The 19803-nt window shown below is 44.8% G+C and overlaps 1 protein-coding gene across 1 annotated transcript in view; it reads left to right on the top strand.

Moving 5' to 3' along the window:
- Positions 1-19803, top strand: part of SF3B2 (splicing factor 3b subunit 2) — a 102818-nt gene that overhangs the window by 17032 nt on the left and 65983 nt on the right. The window contains exons 2-4 of the mRNA XM_030217837.1: positions 8684-8730; positions 9600-9752; positions 10394-10651. Of these exons, the coding sequence (XP_030073697.1) occupies positions 8684-8730; positions 9600-9752; positions 10394-10651 (458 nt within the window). The remainder of the gene's footprint in view (positions 1-8683; positions 8731-9599; positions 9753-10393; positions 10652-19803) is intronic.

The raw sequence follows: 19803 nt of genomic DNA on the forward strand, positions 1-19803 counted from the left end.
TACACTCCTGGATAACCGTTTGCCACTTTTCTTTATTCTCTTGTCCACTGTGCCGTTTGGTGAGAGGACTTACTGACTGGTATTGTCTTGCTTTCTTGGGTGGTGGTGCGGGACTCCAGTGAGCATCGTACCTGTGATCTATAACCTTTCCTTGCTGAGCTAGGGATGTCAATGGTTGGTGTTTTCAGGGTACTGGGGATGGGGGGAAGCAGGGTGGTAGAATTTTGGTTCTAATTCATTCCGTGTTTGCAGATACAGGGTTTCGTTCTTCCTGTATCATTATTCAGTTTCCTAACTGGTATGAACGATTGAGCAGCATTCTTGTCTTTGAATTCTCTGTAAGTGAAGTGAGCTCCTCTAGATTGAGGTTCTCCCGGGATGAAGACTGGGCATCTGGGGAGAACATGGATGGTTGCTCTCAACTAGTACTGTTTTACTATATTACCAGTTATGGGTGATTGCCTCCTGGAATGTATCTGGTATAACCTCTCCCATAAAGCAGTAAGATCAGGACCTTAAAGCAGCAAAAAAATAGATATAGCTTGCCTACAAGAGACAAAACTCATAGATCAGGAACATCAAAAACTTAAATGTGATTAGGTTGGGGAGATTTTTTTACTTCTCCTTTCAGAAGAAAGCAGGAGTGGTGGTACTTGTTCGGAAGAACCTACTTTGCAAATTCACTTAATATCTAAGGACGAATATGGCAGGTTCCTTCTGTTAAGAATTATTCTTTATGGCTGTGAGTTTTACCTCTTTGTATGCTCCTAACACACATGAACATGCATTCTTTAAGAAAATAGTTCAGTCTTCCCCCCCCCCCCCCCCCCCCCCCCCCCCCCCCCCCCGCTACTTGTGGGATATTTTAATCAAGCTTGAACATCATGGACTCTTGGGCAAATGCATTTCAACTAAAACTAAACAAAGAAAAAACACACTGCCTCATCCTCTCATCCCTACACAGCGCTGACAACCTCACTATTATCAACACCCCAGATTACACCCTCCCTATCTCAGCCTGAAAATCCTCGGAGTTACAATGGACCGCAACTTAACACTAAAGAGCCAAGTGACATCCACAACAAAGAAAATGTTCCACTCAATGTGGAAACTCAAACGCGTGAAACAATTCTTCCTGAGGGGAACATTTCGCAACCTGATACAATCAATGGTACTGAGCCATGTAGACTACTGCAATGGAATTTATGCGGGATGCCTAGAATAAACCTTAAAGAAAATTCAGACCGCTCAAAACACGGCAGCTAGGCTTATCTTCGGAAAAACGCAATTTGAAAGTGCAAAACCCCTTCACGAAAAACTACACTGGCTCCCAATCAAAGGACGCATTGCTTTCAAAATCTGCACTCTGGTTCACAAAATTATTTATGGTGAAGCTCCGGGATACATAACAGACTTGATCGACCTACCAACTAGCAACATATCTGAATCAACACGAACGTACCTAAATCTGCACTACCCAAGCTGCAAAGGACTCAAATACAATCAACTTACGCATCCAGTTTTTCCTACATAAGCACACAACCGTGGAACGCATTACCAAAAGCCTTGAAAACTACGAACGACCACCTAAGCTTCCGGAAAACACTAAAAAGTAACCTGTTTAAAAAGGCATACCCTACCGATCCAACATAAATGCCTGATCTTTGCAACACAACAAAACTAAAGAACGTAATGGACATAACACAACTCTTCTGCTATACGATTCCTTAGTGTGGCTGTGCCACATGAACTTTATCTTACCACAACATCGCTTTGTATTTGTTTACACCGGAGTCTGTAACGCCTCTCCGGTACTATGTAAGCCACATTGAGCCTACAAATAGGTGGGAAAATGTGGGATATAAATGTAATAAATAAAGTCAAAGTAGTCAGATCTTCTACTACACATACTTCAGTTTTCTATGTAGGGAAAGAGATAGTAACATAGTAAGTGACTGCAGATAAAGACCTAAATGGTCTATCCAGTTATATTTATTCTCAATTCAAGATTAAATCAACAATGAACGTAGTATTATATACTTGATCATGGTAGGTCTTTGTTGTTTCTGGGATATAGATTGTAGAAGTCCACCCAATTCTGTCCTTATGTTCCAGCTACTGGAATTGCTGTTAAAGCCCACTCCTCTTCGAATCCATGTTGTCATTTGCGTGACACAGGCCGTAAAAGTCTGCCTGACACTGTCCTCACGTTCCAGAATACTGGAGTTTTCGTCAAAGCTCTCTACAGCCCTTCCTAAACTGGATTGCTATAATCTAACCCAGCACCTGCCTTAGTTGATATAGCCAGTGTTGCCATCTAAGCACCACTTGACATGCAACACATATGCAACCCTTTATGGGATGCCTTAACCTCTGTTCCTCCCTGGGGCTAGTAGATCCATGGCGCATCTTGCATCATATAGAGACAGATTATACTAATCTCTCTAGGATGCATGACGCATTCTCCAGAATAGACTATATTTTAGCCTCGCAGACATTTTTTTCTGTCAATTTGTGTTGATGAGATAGGGCCCATACCAGTCTCTGACCATGCAATTATATGGGTGGATGTGGAGTTGATGGGACCAACAGTGGGATGGAGGTTTCCTTCATATCTGCAGAAGGATGAAGACTTTCTTAAGGGTCATTTCATGCCAAGTGGTCTAAAATTAAAAAAAAAGTTCCCACCATCATGTTCTCCAATTTTGTTAAAATTTTATCTGTTGAGTGAGTCAGGTGTTAAACGAAGTTTCCCAAAATTTGAGGTCTCAAACTGCAATAGTTGCAGATCTAGACCCCTGTTTCTGAAAGGTTGTCAGTCCATGAGCGCGCGACATTTACCAAAATGCCATTTTTGGGGTCTAATAAAATCCAAACACATTTATAAGAGTGGCTTAAAAATTCAAATCCTGTACAGTTTTTGATGCTAATTCTGTTGAAATACATTTTAACATTATGGATGCAAAGTCCAGTCAAACAAGTTGACTCAAAGTGTGCATCAAAATTGGTCGCGACTCATTGGAACATATTTGGACCAATATTCAGACCGCAACAACTTCCATGCAAACAAAGATACGGACTTGAAATTTTGAACAAGCATTATGCTTGTGCTGGACATAATTTATTTATTTATTTATTTATTGCATTTGTATCCCACATTATCCCACCTCTTTGCAGGCTCAATGTGGCTTACAATACATCATGGATAGTGGAAATTAGAAGAGAGTAGACATTAGTGTTACAGAAGGATTTTGGGTTACATGGTGATGGAATACATGATAGTAATAAAACAGAAGGCATTGATTTACATTTCTAGATATGTGTAAGAATTTCACATGCTTTGGTCTATGTGGTATATCTTGTCAAAGAGATGGGTCTTTAGTAATTTACGGAAATTGGTCAGTTCATAGGTCGCTTTCAGGTTGCTTGGCAACGTGTTCCAGAATTGTGCGCTTATATAAGAAAAGGTTGATGCGTGCATTACTTTGTACTTTAGACCTTTACAGTTGGAGAAATGAAGATTAAGGAATGTGCGAGAAGATTTTTTAGCATTCCTGGATGGTAGGTCTATCAGGTCTGACATATAGGCTGGGGCATCGCATGGATGATTTTATGTACTAGGGTACATACTTTGAATATGATGCGTTCTTTGAGTGGGAGCCAGTGTAGCTTCTCTCGTAGGGGTTTTGCACTCTCGTGTTTTGATTTCCCAGATGAGTCTGGCTGCTGTGTTCTGGGCTGATTGGAGTTTTTTGAGAATTTGCTCTTTCAGCCAGCGTAGAGTGAGTTGCAGTAATCTAGATGACTGAGTTCTAATGATTGTACTAGATTACGGAAGACAGTCCTCGGGAAGAATGGTCTTACTCTTTTTAATTTCCACATTGAGTGGAACATCTTTTTGGTAGTGTTTTTTGCGTGATTCTCAAGTGTTAGGTACCGGTCGATGGTAACTCCAAGGATTTTCAGGGTATCTGAGATTGGTAGGTTTAATTTTGGTGTGTTGATTTGCTTGTGTTATGTTGAGAGGTAAGTACTAGGCATTGGGTTTTTTCTGCATTGAGTTTTAACTGAAAGGCATCTGCCCAGGAGTGCATGATATGTAGGCTTTGGTTGATGTCATTGGAAATTTCTTTTAAATCTTGATTGAATGGGATGTAGATCGTTACATCATCGGCGTAAATGTATGGGTTGAGGTTTTGGTTAGATAGTAGTTTGGCCAGGGGTGTCATCATTAGGTTGAATATGGTCGGTGAAAGGGGAGATCCCTGTGGAACTCCACATTCTGGTGTCCATGCGGCTGATGTAACCGAATTTGATGTCACTTGATATGCCAGATTTGCAACTAACCAGTTTCTATAACCGCCCTGCAGGATCTCTTCAAAGTTGGCACTGTCAGCGCAAATGGTAAAGTGTACCAAAGTTCAAAGCCAGTTATTAAAAAAGAGTCTGCCTGAATCAGCTTGTGAACAGTATCATCTTAATTAAATCAGAAATGGGCAGATTTTGTCACTTTTAATCCACAATATGCACAAGAACGTGCCCTGTTTTCAGAAACTGCGAAGGTAGTCCATGGTGATAACTAGAAATAAGCGTATTTTCCAGTGCATACAGCTGTTAGAGCAAAAATATCAGTTTGCTAAACAACAATATATAAAGTGCCCTACCCAGTCAGTTATATTGTTGGCTACTCAAGCAGCTGTAAATTCACTTATTCATGAGCACACTAAGAAATTGTTTCTTAGAAAATAAGATATCACTAATAATGGCAATAAATCTGGTAAGCGTTTGCATAGGTGTCTAAGATTTGGCAGGGATCTCAATGTCTTTTATTTACAGTCCTCTGTGGGAGTGGTTGTCATTAAACAAGAAGATGTAACAGACTGTTTGTTGTTTACATCATTTTACGCAGATGTATTTTGTGCAGGCAGCAGGTGTGAGCCCTGCAGTCTGATTATTTGGAAGGTGCGGACCTGCCCTGCATTTCACTAGATGCCCTCATGCTCTTTATCCCCCCATTACAAGCCAAAGAAATTCAGAAGGCCATTCAGGCAAGATGAAATTGTACGGCCCAGTCCCAGATGTATATATGCCAGAATTTTACAAAATTATAGCCCATCAGTTATCAGTCCCCTCTAGGCTTATTACACGACTGCTGTAGATGGAGGCTTTTTTCCTTCTTGGGCTAATGAGGCATTAATCATGTTAATACCCAAGCCTAGGAAACCTGACCTTCCAGAATCATATCACCCCATTTCCCTTCTCAGCTTGGATATTAAAATATTTTCTCGGATATTAGCAGACATGCTTGTCTACATGTTTGGCCACTTTGATAGGGGACCATCAGTTTAGTTTTGTAAAGGCAGAGACAATTGGTACTAAATATACGGAAAGTATTGTTGGCCATGTCTCATTGCCAACAGGCAAATTTACCAAGCATGTTAAGTCAGTCTGGATGCTGCTAAAGCTTTCGGCCAAGTAGACTGAACTTAAACCTCTTTCATGTCTTACAACAGTTGGGGATAGAAGGATGGTTCTATCAGGTGGTGACTGTCCTATATACAGCACCTACTGCATGCCTCCTTGTTAACAGTTAGAACAGAGGCATTCCATATAGAAAGAGAAACGTATCAGGGCTATCCAATTTCCCCACTTCTGTTTTTATTATACTTAGAACCTTTTTATGCACTGTTGTTAAAGGTAATGAGATACAGGGAATGTGCATAGGAGACCATATTACAAGAGTCTTGGCTTATGCCGATGATATTATTCTGACTTTAGTTCACAGACGTCACTTACTAGGCTTCTTAGTACTGTGGATGGATTTGGTTTCTATTCTGGTTTTGCCCTCAATCTTCAGAAGTCAGTGGCTCTCCCACTACAAGACTCAGTTGTAACTAATTGGATAGACAGGCGCCTTTTCCTTGACTTGGGTAGAAGAATCTGTAAAATATTTAAGATCTTTGCATAAGTGCAACATAGTTCCCCTGCTCAATGCATTCATCACCAAACTGCAGCTGTGGCAATTCTACCCACCTTCATTAATGGGAAATATTGCACTGTATAACATGATACCTATACTGCTCTCAGCACAACACATACACTAATGAGGACTGTTACTGAATTTCTGTGGAATGGCAAAAAAGCTCCAGTTCCCTTTTCTGTTGTGTCTACACCACGAGATAAGGGAGGCCTCGATCTGCTGGATTTTAAACTTTTCTCCATGGTGTGTCAAATGTGACACATTAGTGATTAGTTTAGATCTTCTGATCACTTTTCTTATACACCAGTAGAAACTCAATTTACCTCTTATTGGCATTTTAGCTATATATTACATACTGGAGGTCCACACTGTTGGCCTACTCTATTATTAGGTCTATGAGACTGGCATGGTTATGGCTGTACATATGTACTGGGTTAGCTCCGGGGGCTACCCCATTATTAGCCAGAGAGGGTAATGGGTACTTTCTCCTGGACTTCACTCCTTAACTTTTTGCCACTGGTTCTCTACAGGCATGACGTAACTATGGCAGGTGGTTATGGAAGAGGAACTCCCCAAATCTTTTGACTAATGCACGGAATTCCAATTGCAATCTAGAGACTTCTTTACATACATGCAACTGCATCATTATGTTTCTTCTTCTCCATGTAACAATTTGGAGGCAGCCAAGTTGGAGCAGCTTAAAGAGTCTCTTAGTCTGGATGCCACCCAGGTCGACTCTCCTTCGACGTCGGTGGAGGAAGCTTCACCGGAGTCCAGGCAGGCGTCGACTTCTCGGCACCGCCATCAAGGACGTTGTTCCTCGGCGTCGAGGCAGGCTTAGTTTCGGACTGCTCCAGGGACAGAAAAATATTCACTGTACCTGAATGTATAACCTACAAGCCTGAAGAAGACTATTAAAGTGATGTACATTCAGGTACAAGTAGGTATTTTTCTGTCCCTGGAAGACTCACAATTTAAAAGAAAAGAAATCAGAGCTGAAGTGGGATTTGAACCTGGTTCTCAACGCCATTAGGTTGCTCCTCTGTTATATATCAACTTCTCTGTGACCATTTTATTACATGTAGCACACAAGAGAAGATCTGCAGATAGTACAGGTGAAGAAAAGTCAGATCCCAATATGCAGTGGAGAAATCCTTTATTGATTAAAAGTACCCAGCGTGGTCCACGTTTCACCCACTAATGAGCTTCCTCAAGGGTATTGCAGTGTGCTTGTAAAAACACAAATGCTGGCAGACGTCCTTCCAAAGAGTTACCACAAAACAAGTGGCACCAACAGACTAACTCAGAGCAAACAGCGTCATGTAACACATGTTTTTTAGTGGGCAAAACGATGGACCACATTGGGTACTTTTATCACTAAAGATTTCTCCATTGCATATTGGGACCCGCTTTTTTTCCTTTGCCCATTTTATAACACGGGCGTTTCTTTGTTGCCACAGATAGATGCCCATGTCCCTTGTTTTGCCCCATTTAAATTTTTGACATCATAGTTTGTAAGATGCACATGGATGTCTGTTTTCCATATATTTTAGAACAGGCTGTAGATCATGTTCAAAAATACTTGAGAAATGGATGTCCATATTATGACTTGTGGAGCAGCATTTTAGAAAGGATATTAATCAACCGGGGCCACCATTATCCATTTGCTTACTTCTTCAAACAAAAAAAAAAAATTTAATGCATTGATAAGTCAAGGTTTGCCTTTGCTGAACCTATAATGGTTCATTCCCATTTTAGTTTAGCTTCAGCCATTTTGCCTGGCACTGATGTCAGGCTCACAGGTTTGTAACTTCCCAGATTGTACCGAAAGCCCTTATAAAAAATTGGCATGGGCAACCCTTCAATTTCCAGGTGTCATGGCCATTTTGAGTTGTAGGTTACAGATTACTACACATAGTAACAGGTTAGCAGTTTTATGTTTGACCTCTTTCAAGATTGTGGGGTGAATGCCATCTGGTCTTAGCATTTTGTTGCTCTTGAGTTTGTCAGCTTGATCTATTACATGTTTGACTTACAGTGATGGGCTTTAATTGCTCCAAATCATCACCATCAGAGGTGCTTTCTGGTGTCGGTATACCCCAACAACAATAATTTAGTGTTTCTGCTATTACTTTATCCTCCCTGAGAGAGGAAGGTTCCTGCCTCATGATGCTTTGAGTCTAGGTAGGCAGGATGATCTGTGGAGATGGAGGTGGGATGTCTGAGGTTATTACCTGCTTTTGATTTATTAAAAGCTTTTTCCTATTCTGTCTCAATCATGAAAGTATTTCATACTTGCCTTTTTTCAAATCTGAGCTGAAGGTGAATTAGATATTCAGGTACCGTTTGGTAGGTTCCTTGTCAAGGGCTCTTTACATCTACATTGTACCTGAGGTATTGGAGGGTAAAATGATTTGTCCAAGGTCAGTGAGTAAGGCAGGATTTAAATCTTGGCTCCCCTGGTTTTAAACACTAGGTTGCTACTCCATTTCAGCAAGGGATAGGGCCTGTGAAAGAAAGCAGACTGATGAGATGTTGAAATGTGATGAGGAAAACTTCTGAAACAGTCTCTGGGGGGAAAAGCCTTTAGCTGAAGCATTAAGGGGAGAGAACAGGTGCTATCAGCATGTGTGACAGTGAGTTTTCAAATTGTGGATTTATTTTCTCATTAGTAACTGCCAATGATGTGATTGCTGTTTGCAGGAGGTCGGGAGGAGCTGATTGAGCGGCTTCAGACATACACCTTGCAGGTATGTGAATGTCAAAGGAGCTTAACTGCTTTCATATCTTTATCATAAAATATTCCTATGTAATAAAAAGGATTTTAGAGATTGCCTTTCAACTCTATCTGCCTTGACTAACAAGTGCACTTGGGGTCTGTATTGTTGATTAGAAGTAATTCTGTTTAAAAATGATTGTTTAACTTTGATTGTGTGAAAATAAGTTGGAATGCAGAAGATGAGACACAGCTCTAATTAATTTGGTATGTGAAGAGGAGGATGGTGCTTGTTTTCGAAGTTCAGACTGGCCACCTGGACTTGGAAACATGTGACCTCAATCCCACAGAATGGCTTTGTTCACCTATTCTCAAGCATTCTGTAATTTTCCTTGGCTCTGAAAATAAGCTTTAGCTTAATAAAAAGGGGGGCTTGTTGCAGCAGAGCTTTGAGGCTCATCTGTGGGTGGACGCATCGTGCAGAAAAGACTTGTTCCTGATCATAAGGAGACTTTGGGCTTTCGCTGCAATGGGCCTCCCGGCTGATGAGATAAGGGCCTGAAATTCCTGACCAGTGATGTTGTATATGTAATATGTATATATCTGTCTTATAGCTTTCTTTTAGTTAGATGATTTAATTATTGTATATATCTTAATCATTGTATATTTTAGCACCTCTAATAAAGATCTCATTTACCGAATACGAATCCAAAAGAATCCACAATAATTATTGAGTAGTCTGTGTCAGTGAAGCAGGCTGTAAATCCATAGCAGTACACCCTATCCAAGGAGTACGTTTTCTGGAGGGGGACACCAGTTTGATTGACTGGTCCCTTTTATGATTTAATGTAGTGCACTGACATCCCAAATGTCTGTTCTTTGGATCATCTCTTTTTTTAACAGACTGGCATCGTGTTGAACCGGCCAGTGCCGAGGGGAGAAGATGGAGAGCAGACTCTTCTACCTTCACGTTCTGTGCCAGGAAACCCTCCCCCACCATCTCTTCCAGGGCCTCCAGGAGTGGGAGTTGCCCCTCCCCCACCAAGGCTGGACCAGGTAAAAGCAGACCTCGTTCTGTGTTCTGTCTTTTCTGTTGCTGGTATGACTGAGCTCAGTCTTTAACTTGTTGCTGGTATGTCTTTAGCTTAATGGAACAAGCTTTTGACCATCAGTGGATAGTATCAGCTAGTTGGATTGTTGGGCTGCACAGCTCTTTGTGACTACTACTTGTTGGGAGGAAAGTGAGGATGAAAGGCTGAACTTAGCTTAAGTGCATGCTCATACAGAGTCTGTCAGTTTATAGCATGTCGCTTGAGGATTTCACATTTGTCCATGTGCTTGTCTATACATTTCATAGTTTATAATGAGAAGGGGAGGGGGGGCAGCTTTCACCTTTTTTTTCCAGTCTAGTGAAATGGTTTGATGGCTGCTTGTCTGCCTTCAAAGCTGCTGTGTAGATGAAAATCAGGTGCTGTACTACAAGTTGTTCACATCTGTATGAACTAAGAAACCCTAAGTTCTCTCATCCCATGAGGAAATGTTAGGATCAGTATGTATTTAGGAAACGCTTCTTGCTCTGTGCAGCTGATGAGGCTGTAGCTGAAAAAAGCAGATACTTGATTTTTTTGTAAAACAGAGCATGTAGCCTTATTAACCCTTCCCAAACTCATTCTCTGACGTGTGTCCTGTCTTTGCAGATGCCTGGAATGCCTTTGCCACCACCCTCAATGGGAATGTTATCTCTGCAGCCACCACCACCCCCTCCTCCTCCTCCACCCCCTCCCCCAGGGATGGGCCCAAGCTTCCCTTTAGGAGTAGTTCCCCCTCCTCCAGGTCTTGGGCCACCACTTCGGCTGCCCTCTGTTGATGCTGGCGCCCTGCCGGAGGAGGAGAGACTCAAGCTGGCCCAGCAGCAGGCTGCCATATTGCTTCAGCAGGAGGAGAGAGTTAAACAGGTAAGAACTGCATGTGACAAGCAGCTTGCAATTAGAAAGCCGCAAAGGCACTAGATGGCCAATTCTTATTGGAAAAGTGTCTGGAATGTGGGGGATAATGTGAAACAAAAATTGTTGTTAGAAATTGCCTGATCAGACAGCTGCATGGGAGGGCGAAGCAGCAGCTAACTAGAGATCTGCATCCAGGAACGTGCTTTATTACTGTTTGGCTTCTAATTATCAAGTAAAAGTGATAAACACCAAAGGGCCATGCTACCCTCTTCTTCTTTAACAAAGAAGATTCTCAACTGAAGCACCAGAAGTTTGTATGGGAAGGAAGCGGGGCTGTGGCGAGATTGCCTGCTGTTTCAAACGATCACTAGCTCATATTCGGTTTTTATTTCAAATTTTCATTATTCGACCTATCACAAAAATTCATGCACAAAGTAAGGTACAAGCAAATGGTTTCTTTGTATAACTATACAACAGTTACATAACAAAGTAGCAAGGTTAATATAAAATCATGGAAAATAAAACCTAGATACATATATTGCTATCAAACCACCATGCATCTTAAGAATTCAGAAGTAACCTAATACCTGACTTATAACTCATGAAATACTTCAAAACACATCATGGTACAAAAATCACATCAGTCAAATGTAATACTCCAGGTCGTTTCATAGGAGATAATCTAGAAAAATGGCTTCCAAACCTGACTCAAGGAGTCCCAGCCGGTCAGTTTCCCAGGATATCCACAATGAATGTTTATGAGACAGATTTGCATGCAGTGCTGCTATCATAAAAATGGAAAAGAAACAAGTCTTCAACTGCTTATGAAAGATGAGATGCTGTTTTTTAAAGGGGGGAGTTACCAAGGTGCAGTAAAAGGTGAGCTTTTACTGGATCTCAATTTACCACAGGAATCGCCAAACTGAGGTATCTCTGCTCTTATATGACACACTACCCTTATATGGATGACCTCCGTGCAGTAATAAAAAAACAGAACCTCTCACAGATGGTGTTCAGAAAAGATGTTTATTAACATCAGTCTTCAATAAAAAGAAAGGGGACCCGACACGACTCATGTTTCAGCCCTACCAGCCTGCATCAGGGGTCAAGGAAACTACCATCTCAAACAGGGCCGGTCTTAGCAAGTGCGGGGCCCTATGCAGACCAATTTGATGGTGCCCCACCCTAGCCCTGCCCCCACCCTAACTCCGCCCCCACCCTAACGCCAGGGCCGGCCACCCCTCCCTCCGAGCTCCAAGGCCCCCAGCTCCAGGGCTTGTCGATCCTGCACAGTCAATGCCAACTGAAAACCATGTCTTTTTCACAAACACAGATACACCCTAATCCACTATAGAATAAGTAGTATTATTTAAACTTTCTATTTAGACAAAAATTAAACTGAACCCCCAAGATGCCAGACTCTGCATACAATGCAACACCACAGAAACAGAAAATGTCCCCTAGTACTGTGCAAAATATAAAGACAGCAGATGTAAATTTGAAAAAAACTAACAAATATCAATCACCACTTTAAAAATTAGCAAATAGAAATAAAATAAATATAGAAAATAAAATAATACCATTTTATTGGACTAATACATTTAGCTTTCAGAGGCCAAAATATCCTTCCTCAGGTCAATACAGTATAGTACTGTTACAGTATCCTATCCTGACCTGAAGAAGGGGGGTTTGTTCTCCAAACGTTAGCCAAAATGTATTAAAATTAGTCCAATAAAAAGATTACCTTGTTTACATGTTCTATTATAAACATTTATTAACACAGCTACAATACTACTTTATCCTAAAGCAGAAAAATAAAAATATATATTTTATTTACAGTTGTCTCTGGTTTCTGCTTTCCTCATCTTCTTTTCACTGGCTTCCTTCCATCCAGCATCTGTCTTCGTTCTCTCTCTGCCATCCAGTGTCTGCCCTCTCTGCTGTCCCCTCCATCCAATGTCTGCCCTCTCTCCCTGCCCTTTCCATTCACATCTGCCCTCTATCTCTGCCCCTTCCATCCACCATTTGCCCCTGTCTGCCCTCTCCCCCTTCCATCCACTGTCTGCCCTTTCTCTCTGCCCCTTCAATCCACCATTTGCCCTCCCTCTCCCATCCATCCGGGTCTGCCCTCCCTCTTGCTCCCCCTTCCATCCAGGATCTGCCCCTCTCTATGCCCCTTTTTTTCAGCCCCCAGTTCCAGCCCCACTATCCCACCAGTCCCCTGCTTCAGCCCCAGCCCTTTTCTCCCACGTCCCGAGCTTCAAACCCAACCACTTCTCCCTGTCCCCTTTTCAGCCCCAGCCACTTCTCCCTATCTCCTTTTCAGCCCCCAGTACCCACAGTTTCAGCCCCTGCCCCTTTTCAGCCTCCAGTCCCAATACTAGCCCCCTTATCCCACCTACCCTCCTTTTCAGCCCCCAGTTCCAGCCCCCTTCATCCACATGCCTTGTATTAGGGGCCCCCCTTTTCAGCCCCAGAACCATTCTCCCACCTGACCCACTCATGCCCCATTTTCCCACTAGCCCCATGTATGGCCCCCATTTCCCATATGGCCCCTTCTCAAACCCCAGTTCCAGCTCCCTTCTCCCATCTGAGAACCCCCACCCCACACTCCTCCCATCTGAGTCCCCCTTACCCCCTCCCCCCATCTGAGAACCCCCATCCCGCACCCTTCTCCCATCTGAGTCCCCCTTGCCCCTTCCCCCATCTGAGAACCCCCACCCCACACCCTTCTCCCATCTGAGTCCCCCTTACGCCCTCCCCCCATCTGAGAACCCCCATCCCACACCCTTCTCCCATCTGAGTCCCCCTTACGCCCTCCCCCCATCTGAGAACCCCCACCCCGCACCCTTCTCCCATCTGAGTCCCCCTTGCCCCCTTCCCCCATCTGAGAACCCCCACCCCGCAACCTTCTCCCATCTGAGTCCCCCTTACCCCCTCCCCCCATCTGAGAACCCCCACCCCGCACTCTTCTCCTGAGAACCCCCACCCCATACCCTTCTCCCATCTGAGTCCCCCTTGCCCCCTCCCCCATCTCAGAACCCCCACCCTGCACCCTTCTCCCATCTGAGTCCCCTTACCCCCTCCCCCATCTGAGACTCCCATCTCACACCCTTCTCCCATCTGAGTCCCCCTTACCTCAGAGGAGGGCGGGACTCAATGCGGAAAGGCCCGACGACGTGCAGGAGATTTTTACTAGCAGACGCGAGGCACTGCCTGCTACTCGGCGCTTCTCAAATTTTTTTTTTTTTTTTTTTAAGGTAGGAAGCGATCGATCGTCGGGGGGGTGGGAGCGGCGGGCCGGGCGACCTTGAGCGCGGGGCGCTATGCGGTCGCCTTGGTCGCCTCGCCCTAAGACCAGCCCTGATCTCAAACATATTCCCAGACAAGTCATGAAACAAAGTCTCCTATTGGCAATCTCTTTGAATGCAAAGATCTGAGGTACAGGCTAACTCACAAAGTGCTTTGTGAATGGTGAAAATAATGAAATCCCAGTCATTGAGATATCTTATTTCATATATACATTTGTGGAAATTTAGTTAATCATAAATCAAATGAGCAGGCAGACGTATGTGGAATACAGGCTCAGGAGAGAGGTCTGAATGCAAATGTTTGATATCAGTGTTAAACTGTTGGGAAGTCAGTGGTGTGATTGTAGGGACGTGCAAGTACCCACGACCGGTGGCTGCATCTTTGAATGCTGTTAAAGATTTTCCTTAGCATCCTCAATAGACCTGTCCAGGACTTGTAGGTTATGCTCATCGACCAGCAGAGATAGGGCAGAGTACAGTTCTGTTTTCTATAGAGCACTGTACAGCTTGGATCAATCAGTATTTCTCTATCTCCAGCAGGTGGAAGATGGTTCCCTGTTCAGCTTCTGGAGTGCTCTGTTGAGGTTGCTCCTGAACCAGTAATGACTGGTCTTCAGTTGAGCTGGGAGTGAAAGTGCTTTTGGATTAGCCTCTTTGGCAACAGGGCACACCTGGAGATGCAGGGTTCTCCACCCCCCCCCCCCCACACACACACACACACACCTTGACTGCTTCTCTCTGGTGACTTCTTCCCTCTTTGCTGTTGGCTTTATAAAATATTTTTAAAAAGTGACAAGAATACTGCCCCAATGAGGGAGCTGAGGCAACCAGAAAGTGAGGGAGTGGCTGCCGTTTTGCTTTTCCACGCTTCTGCTCCCAATGTTGATATTGGCCTTTCATCTCAGTTTCCTTTACAAAGGCTGCTTCACAATCCTCCAGGTGGATCTTTGCCTGCTAGTGAAGAAACAGGTATATCTGTTAGAGAGAGCACAGGCTCCTCAGGAACTCCTTTTTCATTCATTCTCAGCAGGATCCCATTGGGATGACCAACACGCTATTTCAGCACTGTCTGCTGCTCTCTTGTTCACTCCGTCTGTTCTTCCCTGCTAGAAGCTGGCCCCCGAGTTCTTCCCAAAGACAGGCAGAGGGGTCTTGGCATGTCTTTGGTGGGCTTCCTGCCTGTTGGGTAGTAGGCGGTTGGCGCTTAGCTGTGCTGTATCGTTTTTTCACGCCAGAGCTGTTTTGTCTTGTGGGGCCTTCTCCTCCCCCCCCTCCCCCCCCCCCCCCCCCACCCCCCCCCCCCCCCCCACACTCCCAGCCCTCTCTGCACCCTTCGGGCACTTTACCACGGTTTCTGAAGTGCAACGCCTCAACTGGATAGGCTGTAAACTTTGGAGACTTACACCAATGGTGCTGGCAACTGTGTGCAGAATGCACTCCATGTTGTTGGCCTGATTTCTCTGTAGGTCAGGAGGGGTTGCCTACCGGCATCTTAAGGGGCCTGGCTTCGGTTATTTTTTTGCCTCCCCTTATCTGGGAAAGTCAGTTTTTGTGATTCAGGCGGGAAGTTTTTGGTGTCAGCCATTGCTCTTGCCTCCAGGGTTCCTCCTCTTTTCCGTGTTGCTGGACCAGATGTCTCGCCCTTGGCTACATCGGCGAGGTGCTGTTAACACTGTATGGCCAGGCTACTCGCTCTCGCCTGGAGGCCTAGCTTTCCTGGTCACCTGCACTCCGGTTGGGCGTGGATCAGCTTAAGGGCTGTTCCGTTTTTTTACTGGGGCCTACTTGGTCCATTTTTTTTTTCCCTAAGGCCCCATTGTTTCTAATCTCCCCCAGTGCGCATTCCCCTGTAGCTGGGTGATCTTTGTCATTTCTGGATGCCTGTTTTGTAACGCTGAGCTTTATTTTGCTAGGCTTCTTGTTCCTTTTCTTTCTGCCTTCTTGCAGTGGTTTGACTTTGGGATTCAGTGCTTGCAGTGTTCCCTTTGTTTGGGTCTTATGATACAGCCTCTTGGTGTTTCTTACCCTGTAAGTCATATCTGTTGACTGCTATCCTTCTCTTGGTGCAGAGTATGAGGGACATAGCTGCTGGCTTTCATTCCTTCCAGTATAGCGTCTGGTATCTGACTTAGCAGCTGTAGCAGTCAGCCTTTCGCGGGTCCAGTCCCGTCTCTTCTCTGGTCGAGTATCTCTTGGTGGCTTGTGGTCAGCCTGGCTTTGGCTGACCTGCCATCTGGATTCTCATCCTTCTTTCTTGCACAATGGATGACCTGTCCTTTGGTGGATCTGCCATCCAATATTTCAGAGGGTGGCCGTTAGGCCTTCTTGCGGGCTTGTCATATTGCCTCTTTCCAGGGCTTTATGTTGTCCCCAGCAGTGGGGGACAAGCTTTTTCTTTGCCCAGGGTATGTAATACCTTAGAAATGGTCCCATGGTCCCTTCTCTTCAGTCTTGTCGTCCTACCTCCTACGGCCCTTCCTACCCTGGTTCTTCCTGGGCTGACGTCCTGTTTCTTCCAGGGCGGCCCTTGCTGCATTGCCGGGCCTGCCTCTGATCATCATCTCTGTCCGCCCACACCCACTCAAATTGGAGGTGAGGTAGTGCACCTTTCCTTTTGAGGTGAGCAGTAATCTGTCTCTGGTGGTTCTCCGACTGTCGGTCCTTGCTCTGTTGGGGTCAGACTCATCTTGTCTTTGGATGTCAAACCACACTCTGACTCTGGTCATCGAGATTGGCTCTGTCTCTGGGTGTTGGACTTTGTCCTGTTTCTGGGTGTCCAGTCTGGCTCCGCCTTGGGACGTCCAGCCATACTCCATATCCAGTTGTCGAGCTTGGCGCCATCTTGGGACTCCGAGCCTTCCTTCAGCTCTGGGCATTGAGATGGCACTGGAAGTCAAGCTTTGCTCCATCCATGGGCCTTGTCTTGCTCCATCTCTGCACGTCGAGCCTTGCTTAGTTGTGGTGCGTCAAGCCCAGCTCCATCGCAGTGCGTCAAGACGTACTACATCCCTGCTGGTTGAGCCAGGCACAATCTCGGGAGGTTGAGCCTTGCATTGTTTGTGGATGTCCAGCGTGACTCCATCTAGGGTGATAGTGCCCGGCTGCTTTGCAGATGGCCAAACCTTGCTCCCTCTCAGGCGGCCAGGCCTGGACTTCCTCTTGGGCAGCTAGGCTTTGTTGCTGAGGGCCAAGATTTCTCCCAATCTCGTTTTTGGGCCTGGCACCATCCAAGGAGGTCAACCCTCACCATATATGGCTGTTGGGCATTGCCCTGACTCTGGCTGGTGGCCTGGCTCCATGTCAGGAAGGTGTGCCTTGCCTCTTGCCTTGCCCCATTTCTGGGCGGCAGACCTCATTCCGCCTTGGGGGGGGGGGGGGGGGGTTGGGCTGGCTGGCATCCCTTGTATTGTTGCTGGCTGCCGTGGTGGCACCGCCTCTGGCTGTCAAGTTTTGCTGCATAGCGGGGTCTCGGACCTGGCTCCGTTGTTCTTGATTGAAGCTTATGTCATTGGGCACCGGCCTTTTCTCCTCTTCTGGAATTTGAGCTGCCTCCATTTCTGAAGGTTGCACCTACTGCATTTCTAGTTGACTGGTCTTCAACTCTTGTGGCTTTTTGGGTCTGGCACCTTATCTGGACTTGGAGACTTTCAAGTGATCAAAGCTTCCTTTTCCGGAAGCAGAGACCTTCATTTCTGAGGGTCGAGGTTTGCTCCCTCTTGGGGCGAGCTTCTTGGCGGCTCTGACTGACTCTGCTTCCTCTGTCTCTGGATGGCGTCTGTTTCTCCGCTTTGGGTTGGCAAGTTTTCTCACAGTCTTCGATATTGCTTTCGCTCTGGGGGCTTCTCCAGCACTACATAGCAAGTTGGCTCCGTCACTGGCAGTCATTGCTGCTGGGCTTCTGCACCCTACTTGGGGACTGCTTTGGTGCATCCCACTTGCCTCTGGATTGATCTGTGGGAGGTAATAGAAGGAAAAATTATATTTCTTACCTGATAATTTTCTTTCCTTTAGTCCCAATAGATCAATCCAGAGGCCCACCCTTGATTTACTTTGCAACATGTGTAGATGTATGTGTGTGTGTGTGTGTCAGTCCTTTCTGGCTTTGATTTGCCTTTTCCTGTAGGAGGTGTGATGTGTTATTGCAAGGATCGCTTTCAATGGACATTTGATGCAAGAGTACAACTGCGATGGCTTCTCAGCGCCGCTGGGTCTTCAAGATTGTCCTGGAGGCAGGAGTTTGATCCATGGGGTAATGGTCTCCCTACTGCTTTGGTATCGAACATACTGAAAGTGAGGCTGCTGCATAGTATCTCTTTTTTCAGAGTTCTGGCATTCTCTCTATCTCCACCTGCTGGTAAAGGGACATAACCCACGTCTCTGGATTGATCTGTTGGAACTATTTTCCATTTTCAGCAGAGGCAACACTCGTTTCAAGGGGATCAAAGAAGGGGTGAACAAACATGTGGAATCTCATCTTCTCCCTTGCTGGGAAGAGAACTATGTGAGAGTGCTTTCAGCAGTGGACATTGCAGGAGAGATGACTCTCTTCAGTCAGACAACCTCAACAAATACTATCAGGGTCTTTCAGTTCTAGATCTTATGGCCACGAGTTGCAAATCCAAAGTGCCAGTTTTTTCAGTCACCAAAAGGAGGAAAAGTTTGAGGAGCTGGATGTTCTCCTTTATCCATGGCCATTCTGTGCTGTAGGTTTGTGTTTCCTCCATGGCCAGTGATGGGCAGAGTGCTGCAGAGGATTGCTTCCTGTCCAGGCCAAGTGATTCTATTAGCTTCAGACTGGCTTAGAAGGCCTTGCTACACAGACCTGATTCGTCTCCAGGTCATTGCTCATTGGTTGTGGCTACCACATTGCAGGAAGCTCCTATACCAGGGACCAATTCAAATGAAAGATGTGTCTCCTTGTGGTCTTACAGCCCAGACCTTGGTTATGCTTAAGATGTCTTTACTACTTTTACTTCAAGCTAGGTAACATTCTATGTCTGTGGCCTATGTGAGAGTCTTGAGGGTTTTAGAAGGTTGGCGTTCCAAAAGAGCCCATTGTCCTTTTCAGTCATCGGTGGCTCATATTCTTGCCTTCTTTCAGGACGTCTCTAAGAAAGGACTGTACCTGAGTTTCCTATGATCCAAAGTGTCTTCTCTTGCTTCAGAAGCACCAAGAAGTAGTCATCTATTACATCTAGGAATTTTATCTCCCTGGCTCTCCCTGATTTAACATTTATCTAGTCAATATTGGGGTAATTAAAATCATCCGTTATTATACTGTTGCCCAATTTGCCAGTTTTCCTAATTTCTGTTAACATTTCTTCATCTGTCTGTTCATTCTGTCCTGGTGGATGGTAGTACAGCCCTACCAGTATACCCCTTCCCTTCACTCATGGAAGGGAAGACGTATATAGCTATGTTTCATGTAGCATGCTTATTTTATGTGACTCAATTCCCTTTTTAACATATAGCGCATCCCCCCCCCCCCCCCCCCTCCAATTTGATCCACTCTATCATTGTGATATAATTTGTACCGTTAACCCAGTGTCCTATTGATTGTCCTCCTTCCACCAGGTCTCTGAGATGCCTATTATATCTACCTCTTCATTTAACACTATATACTCTCTCCCTTTTTATTTTTTAGGCTTCTAGCATTTGTATACAGAAACTTTGTTGTGTTTTTTTCTTTGCATCTACAAGCTGCCTAGAAGTTGATGGGGATAATTTGCATCTTTTACTCTGCTCTCCCCTTAAACACTCCTAGCTTTCTTTCACCATTGTTGAAACCTCTCTATTGGGATTCTCTAAATGTCATGTTTCAATAGTATCCTTCAAGGATACTCCACACCA

The sequence above is a fragment of the Microcaecilia unicolor genome, chromosome 11 (genome assembly GCF_901765095.1).
Source record: "Microcaecilia unicolor chromosome 11, aMicUni1.1, whole genome shotgun sequence".
Taxonomy (NCBI): Eukaryota; Metazoa; Chordata; class Amphibia; order Gymnophiona; family Siphonopidae; genus Microcaecilia; species Microcaecilia unicolor.